The sequence below is a fragment of the Gossypium raimondii genome, chromosome 8 (assembly GCF_025698545.1).
Source record: "Gossypium raimondii isolate GPD5lz chromosome 8, ASM2569854v1, whole genome shotgun sequence".
Classification (NCBI taxonomy): domain Eukaryota; kingdom Viridiplantae; phylum Streptophyta; class Magnoliopsida; order Malvales; family Malvaceae; genus Gossypium; species Gossypium raimondii.
The window spans coordinates 59,725,912-59,749,933 of record NC_068572.1 but is presented as its reverse complement, the minus strand read 5'-3'; the positions used below and the strand labels follow the sequence as shown (position 1 = coordinate 59,749,933).

Below are 24,022 nucleotides of genomic sequence, written 5' to 3'. Positions count from 1 at the left end.
TGTTATCAATAATTAAAAATTGCTAATCAAATTAACAAATCAAAATACATCTAAACAATAGAACTAGACATATCCAAAGATAGGACTACCCAACTAAAATTTGGGTTGGTTCGTCTCTAATATTCAATAGCCATTTTCTCAATTTGTAATATCTTATTTTTTAAATATATGTTAGTTTTACCAATTCAGTATTAGTTCAATTGGTATGAGTATTATTGCTGATGCGAGAGGATGCGGGTTTAATTATTCAAGTGCGCTAAAGCGCATTACCCTTCTATTTATGAGTCGGGGAAGGATTATGCCTACTTCTAGTCAATCTATCAAAAAGAGCAAATATAATTCAAATTCAAGTCCAATTGTTAATGTTGTTAAATTATTTTAGTAAATTCAATTTAATTATAAGGTTCTTTTTTTTGTTGCATTATTACTAGTGAGCTTTTTTTTTATTTTAAAATGTCATACCAACAAATTTAATAAAAAAGAATTCAACAATGTTAATAGTTGAGCCTGAATTTTAAAAATTTAAAAATATAAGAAACATCTTAAAAATAAAAGTATAGAGACTAACTTGTAAGTCTGTGAAGAGTATAAGTATCTATGTCATATTTTAACCAAAATCATCAACCTGCCCAGGACCCCAACTTCTGGTTTTAAAAGTCTATAGAAGAAGGAAGTCAAGCCACGCAAACCTCATCGGTCTTTAAACGCTATAAAAGAAAATATCTGAATAGCTGATAAAGTTGAAAACTTTGAGGATCTTGCCTTGATCATAATGTATTAAAATGCTACTCAACAATACAACATATGTCAACTGGCTGTCTTATATTGACCCGTCTTATTTGGATAGCTTAGTAATGGTGCTTGTTCATGAAGACCATAGAATTCTGTGAATAATGAGTGGTTCAAACTTGTCACTTCTTCTTCATCTCTATTATTGTTTGTGCTGTTTAAGCTTTGGCAATGCCTTTGATACCATTACATCATCAACACCCATCAATGATTCTCAAGCTTTAGTTTCCAACAATGGGGTTTTCCGATTGGGATTCTTTAGCCTTTCTAGTTCAACTGATCATCGCTATGTTGGAATATGGTACAATAATAGAGGGGTTCTCGAAGAATCTGTGATTTGGATAGCGAATAGAAACAAGCCTCTTAAGGATGATTCTGGGGTTTTCATGGTTTCCGACGACGGAAACCTCGTCGTTTCCGACGGTCAAAACCAGACTCTGTGGTCGTCAAATGTTAGAAATCCGAGAGGAGTGAATGTAAGTGCTCAGATTTTAGACACTGGAAACCTTGTTTTGAAGGCTAACGGAAACACCGTGTGGGAGAGTTTCTGGGAGCCGTTAAACGTGTTTGTGCCGATGATGAGACTCAGTACAAATGTAAGAACCGGTGAGAAAGTGGAGTTGACATCATGGAAAAGCTCTTCTGATCCATCTACTGGCAGTTTTACTTCGGGTCTACAGCCTTTAGCAATTCCTCAGAATTTCGTTTGGAACAATACGAAACCGTATTGGCGGAGCGGTCCGTGGAATGGCCATAGCTTCACCGGCATACCAAACATGAATTCTTTCGTTCTTGATGGACTAAGTCTCGTGAATGACAACCAAGGAACTTTTTATCTTACTTTAGCCTTCTTCAACAGTTCTTATTTATCATATGCTTACTTGGATCCCCAAGGAATTACTCGTCAACGATTTTGGGATGATGAGAAAGGGAATTGGACTACTTACGACTCTCCTGCTGAAACTGAATGTGCCCTTTATGGAAAGTGTGGGGCATTTGGGATCTGTAATTCTCAAAAACCATCAATTTGCAGCTGTATGAAAGGGTTCAAACCCAACAACATAGATGAATGGAACAGCGGAAATTGGACTAATGGATGTACGAGGATCAACCCGTTGCGATGCCATCGAGTAAACAACACTGACAGCGAACCAGACGATAACGAATATGGGTTTTTGAAGCTCGAGAGAATCAAAGTACCTGACTTTGCGGAGTGGTCCGAACACCTCGAAAACGAATGCAAAAACCGATGCTTGAACAACTGCTCATGTATCGCTTACGCGTTCGATGCCGGTATCGGTTGTATGTCGTGGAGCAAAGACTTGATCGATATACAGAAATTCTCCTATGGAGGGTTAGATCTATATATTCGCTTGCCTCGATCCGAACTCGGTAACATTTTTTTCAGTATTCATTTAGTTATCTGCCTTCTTCACTGCAATTCTGTTCACAGTTTCGTTCTTTGGGTTTGCAGATAAAAAGAACATAACCGTAGCTATCATAATAACAGTGGTAATAGGAACAACCATCATTATTGTCGTCTCCTTAATTTTTCTACTGAGGTGGATGAACAAAGATAGAGGTACTTTACACTGTTGATTCTAATTCCATAGTCGAAAACTGGAATTCTGACATGCAATGAGCTATGAATTTTGTGTGTATATGATCAGATAGGACAGGCAGAAGAGTATATGTGAAATTTGAGGAACTTGCCATGTTTGAAGACAATGGAAAAGAGACCAAACTTCATCAGCTGCCACTCTTCAAATTTGAGGAACTTGCCACTGCAACAACAGATTTCAACCCTTCAAATAAGCTTGGGCAGGGTGGCTTTGGCCCGGTTTATAGGGTGAGCTTTTTAGCTTTATGCAAAAATGAGTTCAAACCCATGTCACACTCGACTTTGAGTGAAAATATGGACTTCAAAGGGTCTATTTTTTTCAGGGAAAGTTGTTGGATGGGAAAGAAATAGCAGTGAAGAGATTGTCAAGTGTTTCAGGACAGGGATTTGAAGAATTTGCCAATGAGGTGTTAGTGATTTCTAAACTCCAACATCGAAATCTCGTTCGACTGTTGGGATGTTGTATCGAAAGAGAAGAAAAGATGTTGGTGTATGAATACATGCCTAACAAAAGCTTGGATGCATTTCTCTTTGGTTAGAAATCATTACTCAAGTTTCCCAATCACTTATAACATCTTATTTGTTTTCTTTACTCTTGCATTGAGTTTCCCATCTGAAATACTCTTTGCTTTCTTTGAAGATTCGACAAAGCGAAAACTCTTGGACTGGAAAAACAGGTTTAATATCATCAAAGGAATCAGTCGAGGCCTTCTTTATCTTCACCAAGATTCGAGATTGCGAATTATACACAGAGATTTAAAGGCAAGTAATATCTTATTAGATGAAGAAATGAATCCTAAAATTTCAGATTTTGGGATGGCTAGAATTTTTGGTGGCAACGAAAATCAAGCAAATACAAGAAGGATAGTGGGCACATAGTAAGTAACTTTGGGATCTTTTTCATGAACCCTTTTTTCATACAAATATAGTGTTGTTTAATTAATCTTAATCTGCAGTGGATATATGGCTCCTGAATATGTATTGAGAGGACATTTCTCGGAGAAATCTGACGTTTTTAGCTATGGTGTTTTATTACTGGAAATCGTTAGTGGAAGAAGAAACACAAGTTTTTATAACAATGAACATTTTTTTAACCTTCTCGGATATGTAAGTTTACAACTTTACATAATCACTAATAGATCCAACTTTTCAAAGGTTAAAAACAATCATTTACTTGTTTTTTGTTTTTGCAGGCATGGAAGTTGTGGATTGAAGATAACATTTTGGCATTAGCAGATACTGAGCTTGTTTCTAAGCAATGTTGCCATCAAGAAATACTGAGATGTATACATGTTGGATTGTTGTGCGTGCAAGAACACGCCAACAATCGGCCATCGATGTCGATGGTGATTTCCATGCTTAACAGTGAGATCATTGATCTTCTATCTCCAACACAACCTGCTTTCACTGCTGCATTTTATGGAGAATCCCTTCCAAATAATACATGGTCTATAAATGATGTAACCATTACCAATATAGCAAGTAGATGATGAAAAAAAAACAGATTGGGTCGGATAGAGCCCGCTGGATTTTATTGTTTAAATGTGGAATCTTATCTAGTTTTTTTTTTTTTTTTATCTCCAAGTATAATTGAACCTTATCCAACTTTAAAATAGAGGGTATAACAGTCTGATTTTTAATAGTACCAGAATAGAAATCGAGTCTGTAAATATAAAATAAGAATATAAAAAGAATGTTCAAGTAATTTAGCTAATAAGTTAATTAATTAAAATTTAAAGATTAAATTATAAAAATTCAATTGTTATAGAATTTTTGGATAAAACTAAAATGCTCACTCTATAAATTGGGCCGAAGCCACCCTGCCCAAGCTTATTTTTTCAGACAATCTGATGTTTTAATACAAATTTTTACAATGAGCATTGTTTAAGCCTTCTAGGATATGTAAGTTTACAAACTTCACGTAATCACTAACAACACATCCAAGTTTTCAATGGTTAACGACACTAGTTTGTGATTTTTGTAGGCATGGAAGTTGTGGATTGAAGAAAACATCTTGGCATTAGTAGATATTGAAGCTGATTATGAGCAAAGTTGTCTTCCGGAAATACTGAGATGCATAGAATAATGCGCAGATGATCGGCCAACAATCTCAATGGTCATTTCAATGTTTAATAGTAAGATTGTTGATCTTTCATCTCCCAAATAACCTGCTTTCTCCATTACATTAAATTGAGAATCCCTCCAAAATAATATATGTTCTATAAATTATGTAACTATTATCGAAATAGAAGATAGAGGATGAGATGAAAAACAAAATTGATCTGACAATTCAACTGGTTTGTTACTTCACTCGATGACTAAGTCTTGTATTATTCAAGTTTTAGTCCCTTTATTTTTAAAATTTTGAAATTTTAATCTTAACATAAATGTTAACGGCTAAATTTGTTCGGTTAAATTATGCTATTAGTTATGCACTATGCATAAAATTGTACCTTTAGTCCATATTCTCTAATTGGATCATTTTTAATCCCTATATTTTTCAAATTTTGAAATTTTAATTTTGACGCAAACGACTTCTAAGTAAAACTTGAAATTTCATATTACAAAATTCGTCCCTCTAATTTTCACATTATAAAATTCAAGGACTACAGAGGGACTAAAATCCTGAAAATACAAGTATAAAGACTAAATTCCTAATTTTCGAAAAGTACAGGGACTAAAGGCACATTTTAACCAACAAAAGCCATTCTGGGTTTTATCATTCTCCCCCGGTCATTGATTTTCTCGGAGGTGTTTCTGTCATTATCAGCTACTAAAACGAAAATGAGGAACTGTTTTCTCAAGCGATTCCTCCAAATTTCTTCTTCCTCTCGTTTCCTAAATTCTTCTCGGCGCGTAAGTCTCTTTTATTTTTCTTTACCTTTTGCTCTTTCTATGTGGCTTGACTTCTTTTGACATGAAATTTTTAGATATTTTCATTTTATCGTTTGAGTTTTGGGGCATTTCGTTGTTAGCTTGTTTTTTTTTTTTTTAAATTGTTTGTTTAGATTCTTTAGTTGGAGCTAAGTATTTAGCATTTGTATGAACTTAGAGCTGAAATGAGTTTTTCTTTATATAAGAACAGCAAGTAAACTGCTACAATGACAATATATTTTACAATTCATTTAGCAAAAATTGAACTATTTAGGTTCCAAACTGTAAAAAGAGCTAAGTTAACACAATGGAAACTGATTCCTTAATCTGCATAAGCAAAAAATTGAACTGATTCCTTTGTTTACATATAAAATAGATGTTAGCACTAAGCAGTCCAAGCAATTAGCAACATGAAAGTAATAAGAACTTTGGTTTTCAAGTGGTTAAACTGCCATTGTTTGTTCCTCCTCTCAATTGAAAGCCATTCTTTGAATTTGGCAAAGCTCCTACACTGCTTGCCAAACTTGGTTGGTTACCCCGCTAGTGAAAAAAAGATGGCTTCTGGTTTCATTTTCTTGCTTACAAAAAGTGCAAACTTCATCATTGTGGTATTCCCCAGAAATGATCCTTTGTTGACAGTCTGTCCTTAATCGCCATCCAAGAGATAATAGTACCTAGGAACATTGTACCGAAACCAGATTAACCTATTCCAAGCTACCTTATTTGCTCGATAGGTCTAAGAGCACTCCACATAGCAGCAGTAGAGTAGGCTCTAGCAAAAAAAAAAAACCTTGAACTTCGCAAATGTTGAAAGGGCATTTGGAGTGGACTGTTGCTTGAGATTCAGCTTAAATGTCTTGAGTTTGAATTTCCAGGAAAGAGGTTTATGAGCTAGGGATTGGGGTTAACTTCCTTTCTATAAACCACCTTTGTATAAACCAATCACAATGAGCTTTTAAATGTAGTATAATGCTAACATTTAATTTCTTAAGCATGTGCAAATTTGTTGAACATTTAGACCCCTTATTTTGAATTGGTGTAGCAGTAGGAATCTATGCTAATTGTTACCCGAGCATAAAAAAGTGCCTATGTTCAATATTCTATTCCCAATACATATTTGGCCATGGGGGTATGATTCTGCAAATATATAGAAGAGCTTAGAAAAAACTAGGCACAACTATGTCGAACACGTACCTCTATCTTATATTCATCTGGGTCCAAGTAACATAGGTAAGAGTAAAATCTTCTGGTATGTATAATCTGTGTGTGTGTTGCTGGTGATATGTGCTACTCATTCTAGGTTCTTAATTCTCAATTACACTGCTTCCCCACTCCCCCTTTTTAGAATGGAAAAAGTGCAGTAATCAAATTCATTTGTTTGTTAGTACATTTCATCAACCATAATCATATCACAAAAGCTGCATTGGCGTTGTTGTTAATCGATTATCGTGCCATCTCTTGGATATGGGTATGTGTTTGACATGGGTATGGTCAATTTTACTGAAGTTTTATCATATATTTGGAGGATTATTTCCCATCCCCATGTCCAAAATATGTATCAGACATGAATACTTTAGGAAAAATTAAGAGTCTAAGTCACATGGGTCTTATTAATTTGATCTGGGTGCAATTTATTTGTTTTGTCTTTGAAACAGTATTAAAGTCTTTCATTTACATTGTTGCATGCATTTCTCGAGCTTCACGTCATCATTCTGTTAAATCCCCAAGAATCACATTCTGTGACCAACTATTTTTCCTTGTTTCAACTTCAGCTTTGTCTCACACTTTTGTCTCACATTCTGTGTTTTGTTACGTTCAGCTAAACTAATTTTGACCTAATAGTAGTATTAGGTTTTGGTTTTTGCAGAACAAAGTTTCAGCCCCCTTTATTGACAAGGAAGGTGAAACAGCTGAATCTTTAAGGTAAATGTTTACTTGAGAAACATAGAGAATTAAGCTGTTTAAGAATGTAAATGGTATGGAATGATTTTGACTGGCCAACACGGTATACAAATTTCATCAAGTCACATTTGGTTCCCTTGCTCCTCCTCTTTAGGCTTCCATATACATCAATTTATTGATATTTCATTTGGTGTGTCTCTGGCTTTTGAATTTTTCCTCCTGCTTCTGCCTGTCAAATCTGGAAAACAACACATATCTTTACTGATTAGTATGAATCACCAACACGGCATATACCCTTCATACCAACGTCGGTTACGACAAGCCTTCTTATGGCCGGATATGCATCCTATATGTTGGAACACACCAAAAAGAAAAAAAAATAGATGCTGTCAAGATACTAACACAACAGGGACACAGCTGGAGGTTTACATTTTCTTTTTTCATTTCTTAAAATAAATTTTAAACCCACAATACAATTTAGCTAAAAAGGAATGATGAATCCTCAACTAGATTAAAAAAAAACAGATGAATTAATAACTAAAATGATTTTTTGAACCCTGGATATTAAATCAAGAAAAGGAACACATAAACAAGGAAGTGAAGAAGAAAAGAAAAGAAAGATGTTGGCTGATACGGTCTTCAAGTATTAGTGTTAGTGAATCTTCTCTTCACCAAAGGCAATGGTGAAGAACCATCAACAATCATGATTGGAAAATATAAGTTCAGTTTCTATATCTTCTCTTGCTTTGCCTCTAGAAACGTCTTAGGATTGTTTTCCTTAGTTCAGTTTTGCTTGAATGATGTTAAAAGCCATCTTTTTTGGGCATTTGGACATACCAAGCACATGCAATTTTAGAACCACCTTTTGGCGGACATATGTGCCTATCAATCACATTTATTTGCATTACTCTGTACACCAAATATATAAACATTATGTTATTATTGTGTCTTGTCATACCTGTATCCTAATTTTGGTAAAAGGTGGTGTTTTGTTGTGTCCATCATGTTGTACTCATTTTGTGTTTCCATTTCAGTGCTTCATAGCTTTTGAATACCGAACTGTTGTAATGGTTTCCGTTCAACCATTGATTGAACTCTAAAGAGTTTCATGCTTTTTGCTTGTAATAGAATTTTATGTGTGTTTGAATCTGATTCATATTTTGTTCACCACATGGTTAAAAAATCATATAGCTGCTAAGTGTGATATTCATGTGACAGTATGTGACACACTTTTTAGTTTGCACTTAATGGAAGTTGCACACTTAGCATTCTGCTCTTTGCTTCTTTTAATAGGGAAAACCCTGGATTTTCTTATGGACTTAATTGGGGTTTGGCTGGAAAAGGTGTGATTGTGAAGGATAAAGCTTTCCAAAATTTGAAGTCTTCTGAGTTGCTAGCAAAAGGTGCAACCATTGCAGGTAAAACTTTATATGTATTGTCTGAATTGGTATTTTTGTCCCGTTATATTGTTTATGTGTTTATGATTCCGGGGTTCCCGTTTCTTATGTCAGAAACCTTGTCAGGGCTTCCACTTCATGTTAGAGGAACTCTTGGGGGAAATTCAACAATTTCAAAGGCACAATATAGTAAACTTTTGAAGCAGGCATGTCTTGTTTTGTTGCTCTACTATTTTTGTTCTTGTTTTGCCTTTCTCTTAGATAGAAGAATGAAATTTTTTCTTATCTTTGCTCACTCTCTGGCTCACTCACATGCATTCTTTCTCACACACCACCTGTCTATGTGCACGGTTAGAATCTTAGAGAATAAATTTGGATCCTCCTTATTCAAAAATGATAACATTTTTCTACAAAATGTTCCCTGTTTGCATACAATGCCAGCATGATCAATTATATCACTAGTGGGAAATGTCAAATTCATTACTGGGTAGGTTGAAGCTTAGAAAGGTGCTTGAGGAAAATGTGACAAGAGAGGGATGCAGAAGACAAGTCCATATAATATATATATATATATAGAGAGAGAGAGAGAGAGAGAGAGTAGTAATACTGGACCGTTTATGTAAAACAACAGAGGAGTATCTAAGTTCTTTTCAAGGAGAAAACAGAAAATCATTATGTTTGATTTTTTTTAATTGTTGAGCATAAAAGATGTATTAAGATCACAGGTATTAATGTCTTGCTTCTTGGATATCTATAGCAATATATAGTCTGATAGACAATAATGCTTGTTCTGCTATTCTTGATTTTATCAGGTCACAACTCACATATCATCAATCTCAAACATTTTTGTCCATGATGGGGCTATCGGTTTATCTCCGGAATCTGATGCTAAAGTTCGTGTGATTAGTGACAGTCCATCAGCCATATTGTCACTTTCGAGAGTTCTTTGGGAGACTCCTACTCGTGCTGTTTCCCATGATTCTTGTCCTTTAACCGTTTACACTGCTACATCAATAAGGTTTGAAATTTTAATGCTGTTGTTTTACTGATTCATTATATATCAGCTTCTAACATTTATTTCTTCAGTACAGCTGTGGAGGATATCATAGGGCTTGGAGCTCAAGGAAATAATGGATTTATAGCTGCTGATATTGAACGATCTTCACTTATTTTATGCGGTAAAGCATTTGCTGATATAAATGGAACTAAATTAGCATTAACTGCTTTATCTGAGCCAGTTATATTTGCCCGTGGGGGCCTTCCACTATCTGCTAGGTAAAAAGCTTTCTATCTACTTCTACATTTCCAAAATAGATGTGCATATCTAACTCAGGTTTGTACGTTGTAAATTTCAGGCTCCTAGTATCTTGCGATTCCGTAGTTCTTTTGTTTGCTCCCGAGAATGCCATTCAGAGTTATTCCGATCTATTGGTATCTGCAGATGCCGGTGTAGTCCTTTCTCCTCAAGGGGTTGCACCTTTGTTTCAAACCAAAAAACTAGGTGGCATAAATCCGTATAGGATACCATCTGCTGTCATCCTTGCAACATCTGATAGGTAATACACAATACCCGAACGTTGTTCAGTTCATTTTAACAACCATATGCAGTATTTGCAATGTCATCTGATGTTAAAAGAATGGAATTTTTTTCTGTCCTGCAGTTCTGGAACCATCCCTTCTATATCAAAGCTCTCTCCAGGCCAAGCTGCTTATCACTTTTTGGCTGGCTATCAGAATGGGGAATTTGTGCCTGCTTATTATGCTAAAGGTTCTTCCTATATTGGTGTATTAGATCTTGCAAAGACCCTTCTCTCCAAGGTTAAAAGAAATTAAAAGTTAACTTATATAACCTTTTTAAAATCAAAGCTTTGTATAATATGTTGAATTAATTATCATCTTTATTAACTGGTAATGAGCTGCACTAATATATATGTTTCTAAATTGTTTCTGTAGTTGAAACAATACCAGGTACCGACCTTCCTTGTTAATGTCGATGGAGGAGTAGAGAATATTACGGGTAAGTAAAAATCATGAAAATATTCTCAATTATAGATCTGTCATGGGCTGGGCTTGGCCAGGCCATGGCTCAGTTCCAAAAAAGTTTTAAGGCCATGCCCACCCCACCGAAAAGCTTGTTTTGCCGTTAAAAATGAATAAAATATATTTATATTAATATTTTATATAAATTTTATTATTATTTAAACTGAATTCGAACTAAGTTAAGTCGAGACAAAAACCTTGTCCAAATGTAATGCGAGTTGGGCTGAACTTACTGGGTTGGGTGGGTTGCTCGGCCCAAGACAGGTCTATTCTTAAAATCAACTTGGACTTTTTATGTTATAATTTGGTCCGACTCTTAATTTTATTTTCTAGAAAAGGCATATATATATATATACATTATACGGCACTTGTACCCGAGTCTACGTAAGATAGATGGACAGGATTCTTTTCAATATAAATCAAGTCCATTACCCTATCTTCCTTGTTTTTGTTATTTTGGAAGGCGACAAGCGATTCATTCATATTTTTCCTGCTTTAAGGATTTGTTTAGTTATTTGATTTTTTTTTTATGTTGATTTTCAGGCAAAGATCTTGTGAAGCTGGTTACATCAGAAAAGGTTGCTCCATTTAGACTTAAAGGTAGTTTATGTAATCCTCTTTATTTGCAACCTTCTGCAATTGTTGAGTACCGTTTTACTGACTTCAAATGCCATATATATATATATATATATATATATCAGGTGGAGATCTTCAAAGGAAATATAATGCCTTTTTGTCTTATAAGTTTCAAGATATACCAGAAGAATTCTCCTTCTGAGATCCAACTCCCATTAAAGTGTTTATATCCAAACATATCTATTAAGATAAATCTTCAAAACATATCCATTAAAAAAAAAAGAGCATATTTGTATCAGAGACATATCCTTATGTAACAAAGATTCATTTAAATCATTTTTTTCATAAGATTTAACTGAATTTGATGGAGATGGCAGCATTGTTGAAGTTGGGTTTTCAGAATTGGATCAATAGTGGAATTGATCAAGTGATTAAATAAACCATCAAAAAACTCATAAAAGAAAAACTGATTCAACCAATTTTTTAGTTTCAGTCCATACCAGTTCACATATCAATCAATTTGATACCACTTTGTGACAGCTCTAGTCTAATTCAAATAACCATAAGAAGATATTACCCCCTTTTTTTTTCCCGATATTTTGGCAATTATACTCTGAATATATTATATGCATCTTTCCTTTTTTGTTGGAATTGTTTTCTATTAAACTAGCAACTAAACAACCACAAAAGAAAAACAAAACCCTAGATTAACAAAAGATATTGATGCATTTATAGAACTGGGTTTTATCAGCGGCCTGTTTTATTATAAACCGAAGTCGGCATACCTGGTCTTCCATCTTTTAGGACTTAGGCACTTAGTGACATAGACGAGATTGAAGAAAGCTTGTATTTACGGACTTTAGTAGAATTTTGAGGGTGGAATATGACCTCAGTACTTGATCTTACTTCAACTTCCCTCCATTCTGAAGCCGAAACTCCTTCACTTCGATAATCTCGAGGATAGTACACTACCTGGAGCTTTGAATGGGCTGCATCACCAAGTAAATTAAGTAGAGATATAAGAAGATTATATGACTAAAAAATGCGGTTTAAAATTAAACTATGGGGATTTACCTAATCCAAGCATGCTAGTCTTTTGGACAGCCATGTGACCAACTTTTGATCTCTTGATATTCCTCAAAGCCAGGGTATCCTCCTGCTTCCCTTTAAATTCCAGGAATTCTCCTAGAACATGCTTGCTTCCTTTAAGCTCCAGCCTACAGAAATCATGGAAAATAATGATTTCTTGAACTAAAATTGCCTACGATGAGAACATAACCAGAAGAATAACGAAGTATCCTCGGATAACAAACACTTTATCTTCCTACGAATGCAGAATAGGAGCAATGGGTAGGGTAAGACAGAACAGCTTAATTATTACTTAATCCCTAATGCTTAACTCAAATTTTATCAAGTTCAATTTTCTTAGTACTGTAGTGTCATTTTATTTCCCAATGAATCTCTTAACACATTGCAATTCATTCGGCGGAAAAGCAGAGAAAACTGAGTAAAATCAAATAAAAAAATTTCAGTACCATATAGTAAGGCATATTATCAACATTATTGACAAAAAGGGAATAACATGCATACGAAATTTATAACATAATGTTAAATAAAGGGAAAAAAAAGTTATTGGCACATCAGATAACAAACCTGTCCCACATAGGGGCTGTGCTGAGAATGAAGTTAAGCTGCTGATGGAAAGAGTCCTGCATTTCCTTCTTCCCACCACGAAAAGCGCCCTTAACCCACCCGGATATCATACCTTTGGGTTCTGGTTCTAATTGCACCCATTGATCATAAGTGATTACCTCAGGTGGAAATTTTCTATAAATCTCACTGCAATTGAAAAACTATTCAGTACATACTCTTATGAGAACTTTTTAAAGGAAATAAAACCATTTTGTACATACCGGAAGTTCGGATTGGGAATTATAACTTTGTAAGAAAAATATCCTTCAGGTAAAGTAACTCCCCTTTGTTCAAGATACGATTCAAGGACTGAAGCTGTGTTTTTAGCCTCTGCAACCTGAAACAACAAATATTTTATAATCATCTTCACTGCTCCGCTCTCTAGAGTTGGAAAATTTTCAAGATATTTAAAGTAAGGATTCGCAATTGTATCCAATTTAATAACAATTTGAAATAGGTGGAAGGCCCAACTTTATAATAAGGCCATAGGAGTCACTTAACACACACACGCATTCACATGCTGCTGACAAATATCATACCAAGCATCCACCCCAAAGCAAATTGTCAATAAGTAGAATGTGCAACTTTAATATAAGACCACAGGAAACCTAATACTTAAGAAATGTGAGATAACACCACTTAACAATATTGTTTGAGCTTTAACCAAAAGCAAGTGCAGATTCATAATTGCTAAAAGCCAATTTTGTAAACTAGACATTTTCTCTTCCCCCACAACAGCCATAGACAATCAAGTAATTCCTGTCTTTTGTGGATGTTCTTTTCAATAGAAAGATGCTTGAGAACATGGAGAAAAACGAGAAATGGATAAATTTACGCACTTAATACGGCACGACCCACACTAAGAATATAACCGATCTAGCAAAGCTTTTACGGAAACAGACACCCTTCTTATGATAAACATTCAAAAGCAATATAGATTGAGTTGCTGAAGAAGCAGCCATGCGAGCATGGTGACTTACGGGATCAGGTATATGCTCTTTCCGGTGGCTGCGGCCACCTTCAGAAGTCCAGCTACCATCATCATTTATAGAAACAAACCCTGACACATTCTTGACAGAAATAACCGCTGCTTCTCTGCACAAATGCATCAAGAAATAAAATGAGCATTAAAGAGAAGTCCTTACATAATCATATCCTTGCAAGTTGCAACCAATAAAAACACAGATGACAATGAGAGATAAAGTCCTCCCTCTCAATAAATATATTTAACATGTTTTCAATCTGATTTCAGTGTTTCATCTTCGTATGCAACTTAAACAAGCCAAATAAAACTAATATGCATGTGTTAAACATATATAAGAACATAAGCTGAGAAAATGAAATGAAGCTCGCAAAGCAGAAAAAAGTTACCCTTTGGTAACGAGAACAATATCGATACTCTTTCGAGAACCAGTGTCTGCATCAGGAATGTTAAGCCCCACATACACTTTTCCACCACAAAGCTTTTCTAGTCTACAAAGATGATGCACAAAAAGAAACAGTTATAGAGGAGATGGGGGCTTAATTATGGTCAATGAAAATCAAAGGAAACTTAATGGAAAGATTGAACAGCCGAAATATTCTGTTTTCATTTTTGATCTCCCAAACCGAAAATAAAGTCTTTGAGCGATTTCAATTTTCCAGGAAATCAAGCAAACCTTAACAATCCAGTAATCGTTACACAATCAAACTCATTTTAGCAACAGGCTGTACCAAAATCAAGAAAGTTTCACACTTATTTCGGACAATTTTATCATAAAATCATAAGAAATGCTGAAATTGTAAAAAGAAAAGAAAAGAAAAGTACCGGTTGGCGACGGAGAAAATAGCATTAAAATCAGAGGTTTCCACGTCTAAAACATCGTTGCCACCACAAAAGAAGCGCCGGAACAACTGGTAAATGATAATTCCGCAGATGATCTCCAACCACATTCTCAACCTTTTTTTTTAATGTATAATTTAAAAATTAAGAAAAATTTGACAGAGCTGAAGATAAATTTGGAGTTTTTCTTTTTCTCCTTAAAATATTAATTAAAGAGAAATTGAAGTTTTAGGATCTTAATTTTTTGTTTTCTGCGCGTGTAATAGGAGTACAAACGGCGCCGTTTACCAGCAGTCGTCCGTGTTTTGGAGTGACCGTGTATACCAGCTTTTCAACACCTTAACCATTTGGTATACAGAGATCTATAAAATTATATATAATTATAATTATTTTTCATCATATTATTACATTTACATTTTAAAATAATTATTTTTTAATTTTTAATTTATTGATTAAATAAAGGTTGACGTAAAATATGAATGGTAGTTATAATTATTAATTAAAATTACCCAAAATAGAAGTTGGGTTACGTTTATTAGTTACACGTATTGTGATAATTTAATTTATAATTATTAGTTTAAACTTTTGGTCTAAAAGTAAAATTGTGTTTTAATTTTAATAGATTTCTAATTATAAAATAAAAATAATTTTATCTATTAATTATTACTTAATTAATATTAGAGATATATACAAATTAAATTTTAATTTTGACTCTATAAATAGCATCCAATAATTGGAAATTAATATATAAAATAATGAAGATTGTTAACATTAATAAGTTAGAAGAATGTCATAAAATCATACATAAATTATGGTTTAATGTGCAATTGTATACATAAAAAATTTTGATTTAATCTAATTCTTGTAAATTATAAACACAATTATTGGTATAACATCCTTTTATGTTTATATATTGCATACATGAATAATTATATTTTATCCAATATAAAAAATTAATTTATTTATTTCTTTAAATATGTATAATTAAATCAAAATTAAAGTTTCAAATACACATTTGAACCGCAATTAGAGTTTCATATGTATAATCGCACCAAATTAAAGTTCATGTATATAATTACACATTAAATTAAAATTTATGTATAATTTTAAGATTTATTCCCATAAAAATAGAGTAATAAAACAATAATTATTCAAACATGTAACAATTTTAATTGACTTTCTACATCATTTGGTTGCTATATATCATTTACTATCTGAGTTTGATATTAATATAATATTTATATTTTTTAAAATTATATATTTTGATATTTGAAGATAATAGTATTAATTTTTTTATTTAATTCGAGCTTTAAGATTGATTTGATGAAAGCTAATTGCTAATATTATTATATTTGAATTTTTCATGATTTTGTTGATAGAATAAATGTTTAATTTGTCAAATACAATCCAATGAAATATTTTAATTGGATTTTAAGATCAATTAATTAATTCCATCGAATCTATTCTAGAACCCGAATTAAAGTTAAAAACTTGGAGCAATAATGAATACATAACACTTTGGATTCCTTGTAAAACATAAAGAAAGCACATTGAAATACAAAGTTCACAACTTTTAAGTCAACACACAATTTCATGAATTTTAAAAATGAAGTACAAGAAAATTTAAAAAAAAAAAAAAAAGAATTATCTCCATCACATACAAGATACTATCCAATATGGAGAATCAAATTAAAAAAAATAAGAAGGAGAAACTAAACGTTGAATACAACCCTCTTCAATTTTAAATTCTATTTGAGGACATTTTTAAAAGAAAAAACAAACAAAACAAGTGAATCAAAACACATTCAGCTTGCAAGACATTATCTGCTATACCTGCTTGCTGGTAAGGCTAAAAGTCATGCCATTACGGATTTCGGGTTTCGGGTTTTTCGTTATCTACTTCGGGTTGTTACTTCCTTTCTTCTTCAGTAGGCTCCCGAATTTACGGAGTAGAGGCTTCTTCTTTTTTTGTTGTTGTTGTTGCTGTTGCTGTTGCTGCTGCTGCTTTGATGGGGAGATTTTGCCGTCGTCAGCATTTTCCGTCGAACCGTTTATTTGATCAAAGCCTTCAGCTTCGGTGTTCTCCACCTTTGACTCTACTTCCTCGTCGAAGGATTCTTGCTCGGTTTCCCTTTCGGGTGAAAATTCTTTCTTTTCGATTTTGCAGCTTTCCCACATTTTGAATTCAACTTCAACTGATTCATCCTCTTTGCCTTTCGTTTCGTTGTTGTTCGCTTTTCCATTCAAGTTCTCCTCTTTGGCACGCTCTGCTTGAAGAGGCTCATCTTTCGAGTCATCGTTTAGGTCCCGGGATTCTTTTTTCAGCTCATCTGGTTGTTCCGATGACAGCTCTAGCTTAGGCTTTTCTTCACTTCCATGTCCATTGTCTTCAGAGAATTCAACTACCTTAGGCAGCAAATCATAGTCCTTCTCACTGTCCGATAACTCTCCGTTCTCCTCATTTTGCTTTTCGATTGTAGCTTCTTCTAACAACTTCAACAACTGCTCGATTTTCTTAAGAGAAGCAGCTTCCTTAGCTCGGAGTTCCTCGTTTTCTTGAGTGACACTCTGCAATTCCGTTTCTTTGTCCAATAAACTCTCCTTCAATTTCATGCTCTCAGTTTTGACCTCCTTTAGAGCTTCTTGCAAATAAATCACCTCGGATTCGACTTCCTTTAGGCTCTCTTTCAACTGAGCTTCTTCTTCCTTCGATGCCGAAGCTTCTTCCTCGGATTGTTTCAACAAATTCACCAGCCTATTAACTTCTTTTTCGAGAGAAGAGCTTTCTTCTTCCGATTTTTTTATGCAATCTACTAAATGCATTTCTTTCTGTTCCCATTCGATTTTCGAATTCTGGTATTCGTTCTTGGACTGTTCAATGGTATTTGTAAGAAGATCGATCTCATTCTTTGCATCATCAAGCATGGTTTCGTACTTATCATTTTTTGCTTTCAAGACCAATCTTATATCCTCTAACTGCGCCTCGTAATGTTCATGCTCGGCTGCACTCGATAACAGCTTCTCCTTAGCTTCCCTAGCTTCTGCAGAAACTTCGTGTAATGCCGAAGCTAAGCTTTCCATTGCTTTCTTGCTCTTCTCTTCCTCATCCCGAGAATTTTCCAACTCATTAATGAGTTTGTTCTTCTCTTCCAAAAGAACTTGAACGCTGGAAGCCGCAAGCTTCTCGTTATCTAGAGCTTGGATCTTTTCTTCCTTCATAGTTTCTAACTCGGACTTTAGAGAGTCGACCAATTTCTCTGCGTCTGCAGTTTCTTCCTTTGCCTTATGAATGCGACGTTCAGATTCCTCAAGATCGCCTCTTTGTCTACTGATTGTCATTTCCAATAATCCGACCTTCTCTTTAAGAGCAGCAATTTCAGATTCAGCATCATGCAGTGCATCGTTGTTGTCCTCTAGTTGCTTCATAACCGATTCCAGAGATTCCGATGCTGATCGTTCCAACTTCTTCGTTTCCTCAATCTGCATTTCTAATTCTTCGACCCTATTTTTGCATTCCTCTAATACATTGCGCGCATAAGATTCAGCCATTCTCGCAGCTTCTAACTCAACATTAAGTTGTTCAATGACAGCTTCCTTTTCCATCAACTTCTCCTTGTAGATCTTTGCTTTCTCGAGTTCTCGTTTCAACGATTCTATCTCGGCCTTAAGATTCAACACCATTTCATTGTTCTCATTAGCCTCGGTTTCATGCTTCGAATCAAGCAAGGACTTCAACCGAACCAATTCAGCCGAAAGAATCTCCACCTTCTCGGCATGCATTTCAGCAATCTTGGTTGCATCATCAGCATGGCTCAACGCTCGGTTCTTCGCATCACAAGTCGCAGCAAGTTCCTGCTTCACCCTTTGAAGCTCCTCAGTGTTCGAGAGAAGCGCAGCCACATCCAAAGCATGCTGGTTCCGCACCGACTCAATTTCTTTCTCCCATTCTTCATCTTTCTTACGGGCAGCCTCGATCCCCGCCTGCTCCAACTCAATGGCACGGAACTTCTCGATCTCGGAGCTCTCTTCGGCTCGCTTTTGCGCCACAACAGCCTCCCTAAGCTTTTCATTCGCTTCTTCGGCCGCCTTCTGCGCTTCTTTCAGTTCATCGATTGCTTGCACCTTCTCTTTCTCGATCAATTCTATTTGCTCCTTTGCTTTCTTCAAATCCTCCTGAACCACATTCAACTGCGCCTGCAACTCCAATCCCTTTCCGACCCGAGTTTGCGGTTTCTGCAAACCCGAAACCAACCAAACAAAGCAATTCAAATTTCATTAGTTCCATAGTTACACTCACAACAATATATGCTTGTTTGATCCTCAAACATTAAACGATTTGAATCGAAAACAACTTACTTCAGCCGGGGCGGCGGCCTTCGGCGATTTCCGATCAATCGAAGGCTTCGAATTTAGCGGCTTCGAATTAAGCGATGATCGCAGGGATCGATCCACCAAATGGCGAGTACTCTGCAAAGGAGAAGGCGAATCAGGCTCTGATTTAGCCAATCCCTTGCTTAGTTTACTTGCCACTCTAGGTGTTGCTGGTGAAACCTTGCTTGGAGTTTCAGATCTGTTAAAATTCAAAGTGTTAAATTTTGAGCATTAGAATCAAAATTCCCAGTAATTTAAGCGCACTATTAAATGAAATTAAACAATATTTGATGTGAAAATTAAAGTAAATATGGATCCAATTATCAATTTTGACTTTTTTCAACTTAATTTAGTAAAGATCAAAATTAAGTAAACCCCGTTTGGAAAATAGAATCAAAGAATAAAATCAAGTTAAAAGAAAGTAAGAAATTGAGTGAGGAAAAAGTAGTGGAAAGTAAGTGAGATTGCTACTCTAAAAAAAACAGATCCAAATAATCCAAAATTTAAGTAAAATCATCAAAAGAACTTGAAATAGAAACCCAGAAAAAAAACCCAAGTCAGATCTAGTCTAAAATAAAGGGATTAAGGAAGAAAACTTGAAATTTTCCCGAGAAAAAAAATTGGGAAAAGAAAATGAGTGTAACTTACTTGGATTTAGCAGACATGTTTGATAATGAAAAAAAAAACCCAGAGAGCTGAAGAACTTGTTCTCAAACAAGGAAAGATACAGACAGAGAAGGTATAAAGCAGCAATTGGTAGCTAAAATGGTGACATTTTTGGAAGGAAAAAAAAAAGAATTGAAGAACTGTAATGCTAAATATAAACTGAAGAACCCTTTTTTAGCTATCAAAGATCAGAAGAAAAAAACTGGTTCTTTTCCTTGTTTTTGTAGAATCAAAAAGAAAAAATAACAAATTGAAGGGAAAGAGAGGGAAGCAAATTATTTTGGGTGGTATTTTTCTTGTCTCAAGAGTGGCTTGAAACATAAAAGAACACATCATTTGAAACTGTAATGTTTCTTTTTTCTTCTTTTTGGAAATTTTCTTTTTTTTTAATTTGTTTATTTTTAGGTGTGACGGCATGATGGAAGTTACGAAAATGTCCCGCGGGTTGTTTCCTAGACTGTTAATCTAAAAGGGTAGATTTTTGGGTAAGATAATAAAATTAGGAGACATAGAAAAACAAATGAAACACGACGTAATGATAATGTATGTTAAAAGGATGATCTCAATGAGATACAAAATAAAATTATAACACGAATTTGTATGTAACTTTCTTTTGTTAATTGAATAGCTTATGTTGGATTAAATCTCAATTGTTATGAATACTGTTGGTAATGTAGAAAGATATGGGTTCGAGGCTTCGAGAGTGTTAAAGCGTATTATCTTTTTATTTATGGATTAGGGAGAGGCTATAAATTGCTCTAGGCGTTGTATCAAAAAGAACAAATATGATTAAAATTTATAATGAGATTATTAAAATAATATAATATAAATTTTATATTTTTTATAACATGAAAACTTTATGTTAAATCTTTGATTAACATCAATTTCAAAAATAATTTTATATTTTACCCTTTTATATATAAAAATAAAGTGTAGGAAACTTTTTGAGAGGCTAAATGAGAGTTGAAAATATTCTAAGGCTACAAAAGGCCAAACCCTACTCTTACTTTTTCAACAAAGTAAAAGTAGGGAGAGTTTGAAGGGAGGCCTGGGTCATGATAGACTCGTGCTCCATTTTTATTTTTAATTTTTTTGGGTAAAATATGTTAGAAGTTCCTGTACTTTTATAAATTTAGAATTTAGTCTATATATTTTTATTTTTAAGAATTTAGTTTCTTTATTTTTTAATTTTTAAATTTCAGGTCCAACTGTTGACACTGTTTAAGTTGTTTTGTTAAATATGTGTTCATTATAACGTTATTTTTTAGTTACATTGTTACCAATTGAGTTTTTTATTATTTTAAAATGTTAATAAAAAACAGTGTTAACAATTAGACTTGAATTTTGAAATCAAATAAATAGTGGGACTAAATTCTTAGAAATAAAAATATAATGACTAAATTTGAAATATGTGATGAGTACAAAGACCTTTTAATTTCTTTTATGTATTGTAATAATTTGATTTTTTTTCGCTCTCGCTTTATGGCCCATGTTTAGGATCGATGATCGTTTCTTTTAACGATGTTATCTCTAAAATTCAAATTTATAAATTTATCATTATACTCAATACTTAGTTAAATGTATATTATTTATGATCTTATTTATATTTATAATTTTTAAACAAGAAAAAAATTTTACTTGATTCAAATCTCGTGTTATTTTCAAGTTAAATGTATTATTATATATAATGAGTCTCGAGTGAAGTACTCAATACCGAAAACTAAGGCCTCATAGGTAAGTTAAAAGTTGTGGATTGAAAATGATTTATTTTTAAGTTTTCTTTAATATTTTTAAAAAAATTGAAGTTTGAATTTAAATATCTATAGTTTATATATATATATATATATATATATATATATATACACACAAACTTTCTTCGAGTCTAATTAGATGAAAAGTAAGGTAGCAATTTTTTCATAAAAATAAGAAAGTATTTTATGTTGATTGTCCATTTACCACTAAAATATAATTTCAATCCACTAAGCACCATGCTTAATCTTTTTAAAATAATTTATTAAGCTAATTAAACCTTTGTCGGCTAGAATAATGACAAAACATGAATGTTAGTTCTATTATTTTGACCTATAAAACACTAATTAATATTTATTTGTATATCCAAAACCTCCCAAAAATCAAGAAAGAATTCTATGATCCAAGGTTAAAGTGGTTATAGAGCCCCACTAATATTTAACAGTTAAATTTTTCTAATAGTGAAAAAAAAAAGTTCTTTGTCAATTAGCTATACGATAATTATTTAACAATATAGTATCTTTCGATTTAAGAGCTTTAAAGTTTATTATTTAATAATATTATATGTCTGATTTATGATTTATGTTCAAAGTTCGTAGTTGTTCCTCTTAACAATGTTGTCTTCAATGTTTGAACCTACGTCCTCCTCTTAGGAGTGCAATGTACCTTACCATCGCACCCAACCACTTGTTGATATGTATCAATTTAATTTTTATACCGTCAGAAGAATGAAACTATAATAAAATTAACCTATATAATTAAAAAAAAATACATGAAGATTTTTTTTTCATTTGCAATCTAACTTCAAATAAAAAATTTCATTTACGAACCATTAAAAAAACTTTAAAAATATTAATCTTGATAATAGTAAATAACTAATTTTTAAAACAATACATATTAACTCAATTAAATTTTATACTCATGTAATTCTTTTAATAGTACTATAAGAATTAAATTAAATCACTTAATAATAATAAAATAATTTAATATTATGATACATTCATGATGTGAATGAAAATAATTATATAATATATTTATTAAAATTAACATGAAAATCAAAATATTAATTTGATTAAAATGATAAATTAAGAAAATGTATTTTGATGTATTTAATTCAACTCACATCATAAGTATGCATTTTTTAATTTCATATAAAAATAAAAATATATTACTTTATTAGAATAAAAACCAATTAATAATTTAAGTTACACTAACTTAATCAAAATACGTAGATATAGCATACATAAAACTATATATAACTAAATATAGTGAACTTTTTAGATGGCGTAATTAACAAAGTTGAGTTTTATAGCACATTGGAAAAGAGGCAATTTTTTTTTTGTATGGTGGGAGGAAGATGACTAGCAACCTACAAAACCCTTTCCCCTAATTTTCCATTGGTTGGGGCCAAATTTCTTTTATTAAAACTATTAGATTGCATTAGGTGGGACTTTACCTCAAAAACATGTTGTTACCCAAAATTTATCTCTCCCCCATTCGGGTTTGAAATATTTATAAATTTAAAAGAGTAAATTATAAAAAAATAGTCATATGTTTTAGATTATATTTTAGTCATTTATGTTTGAAATATTACGTTTTAATCACTTACGTTATTGTTTTGGTATGAAGTGGTCACTCAACTGTTAAACTCCGTTACATCCGTAACGGCAGTCCTACGTGATAGTCCAAATAAGTTTTAAATGATAACTTGGAAGTATTTTTCATGTTTAAAAAAAAACATTTTGAGAATAAAATCGAGACACATTAAAATCATGTGAAGGGATTGGATTAATTGGTAGATTATGGTACAACTTTCTCCTTAATTTACTCAATTTATTTGTTTTGGTAATTTATGGGTAAAGATTGTTATCTCATGAAAGTTCAGTGTTTCTTTTGTTGGGTTTAAGGACAATAATCTCTTTGATTCACTTAAGAACATTTATAGTTAAGTTATTGTGTCTTAATTAATTATTTCGCCTTATATCATACTTTGTTTTGAGTTAAATTATAGAGTAAATTTAAGTATCTATATTATTTGTATCTCTGAAATTTAGTTTTCGTACTTTTATTTTAGAAATTTAAAATTTTAATTCTAGTGCTTAACGCTATTAAATTCTTCTGTTAAATTTATTAACGAGACATTTTGAAATTTAAAAAAAATACTTCACTCAATAGCTATATAACAAAATGGTATTGCAATGAACTTAAATTTAACAAATAATTTTAATAATATTAACAACTCTTAAAAATTACATCAACCTTTTAATCAAAATAAAAATATTTAGGATAATTAATGACATTGTAAATATTGAAATACCAAACTATGTAAAAAAATTGACGATAAAAATTAAATCTTAAATTCGAAAAAGACAAAGATCAAAATTAAAATTTAATCATTATTATATAAATTTAAATTAAAGAGTAAGAAAGGGTTCTCAAATTAAAAGTGGATCAATTTTCTATATAATGTAAAAAACAAGACAATATCATGATAATGAAATAAATGACAAAATTGAATCATGA

General features: G+C 32.9%; 4 protein-coding genes across 7 annotated transcripts; 2 read left to right on the top strand and 2 right to left on the bottom strand.

Annotated features, from left to right (window-relative positions):
- Positions 1 to 690: 690 nt before the first annotated feature.
- LOC105792675 (G-type lectin S-receptor-like serine/threonine-protein kinase At1g11330) lies at positions 691 to 4,511 on the top strand. 2 transcript variants are annotated; one of them, XM_052634583.1, is made up of 7 exons: positions 691 to 2,181; positions 2,264 to 2,371; positions 2,460 to 2,638; positions 2,734 to 2,944; positions 3,051 to 3,288; positions 3,367 to 3,517; positions 4,395 to 4,511. In XM_052634583.1, the coding sequence occupies exons 1-7, from the start codon at positions 894 to 896 to the stop codon at positions 4,494 to 4,496; spliced, it is 2,277 nt and encodes a 758-aa protein (XP_052490543.1). In that variant the 5' UTR covers positions 691 to 893; the 3' UTR covers positions 4,497 to 4,511. The 2 variants fall into 2 exon arrangements, with proteins under 2 accessions (XP_052490543.1, XP_012476817.1); XM_012621363.2 differs by lacking the exon at positions 4,395 to 4,511 and adding an exon at positions 3,604 to 4,035 and having other exon boundaries at positions 692 to 2,181.
- Positions 4,512 to 5,087: 576 nt separating this feature from the next.
- LOC105792673 (uncharacterized) lies at positions 5,088 to 11,568 on the top strand. Of its 3 annotated transcripts, none has more exons than XM_012621359.2 (11): positions 5,088 to 5,266; positions 7,152 to 7,207; positions 8,480 to 8,604; positions 8,698 to 8,789; positions 9,396 to 9,601; positions 9,670 to 9,858; positions 9,939 to 10,139; positions 10,245 to 10,401; positions 10,537 to 10,600; positions 11,167 to 11,223; positions 11,325 to 11,568. In XM_012621359.2, exons 1-11 carry the CDS (start codon positions 5,195 to 5,197, stop codon positions 11,399 to 11,401), a joined length of 1,296 nt encoding a protein of 431 aa, XP_012476813.1. In that variant the 5' UTR covers positions 5,088 to 5,194; the 3' UTR covers positions 11,402 to 11,568. The 3 variants fall into 3 exon arrangements, with proteins under 3 accessions (XP_012476813.1, XP_012476814.1, XP_052490544.1); XM_012621360.2 differs by having other exon boundaries at positions 5,117 to 5,266; positions 8,710 to 8,789; XM_052634584.1 differs by having other exon boundaries at positions 5,117 to 5,266; positions 11,173 to 11,223.
- Positions 11,569 to 11,654: 86 nt separating this feature from the next.
- LOC105792674 (uncharacterized) lies at positions 11,655 to 14,935 on the bottom strand. The gene is made up of 7 exons (XM_012621362.2): positions 14,699 to 14,935; positions 14,263 to 14,364; positions 13,872 to 13,986; positions 13,113 to 13,228; positions 12,853 to 13,038; positions 12,274 to 12,416; positions 11,655 to 12,188 (listed from the first exon to the last, which is right to left on the bottom strand). Exons 1-7 carry the CDS (start codon positions 14,821 to 14,823, stop codon positions 12,007 to 12,009), a joined length of 969 nt encoding a protein of 322 aa, XP_012476816.1. The 5' UTR covers positions 14,824 to 14,935; the 3' UTR covers positions 11,655 to 12,006.
- Positions 14,936 to 16,378: 1,443 nt separating this feature from the next.
- On the bottom strand, positions 16,379 to 20,077 carry LOC105792672 (WEB family protein At3g02930, chloroplastic). Its single transcript, XM_012621357.2, has 3 exons — positions 19,733 to 20,077; positions 19,070 to 19,283; positions 16,379 to 18,946 (listed from the first exon to the last, which is right to left on the bottom strand). Exons 1-3 carry the CDS (start codon positions 19,747 to 19,749, stop codon positions 16,610 to 16,612), a joined length of 2,568 nt encoding a protein of 855 aa, XP_012476811.1. The 5' UTR covers positions 19,750 to 20,077; the 3' UTR covers positions 16,379 to 16,609.
- Between the last annotated feature and the right edge of the window lie 3,945 nt (positions 20,078 to 24,022).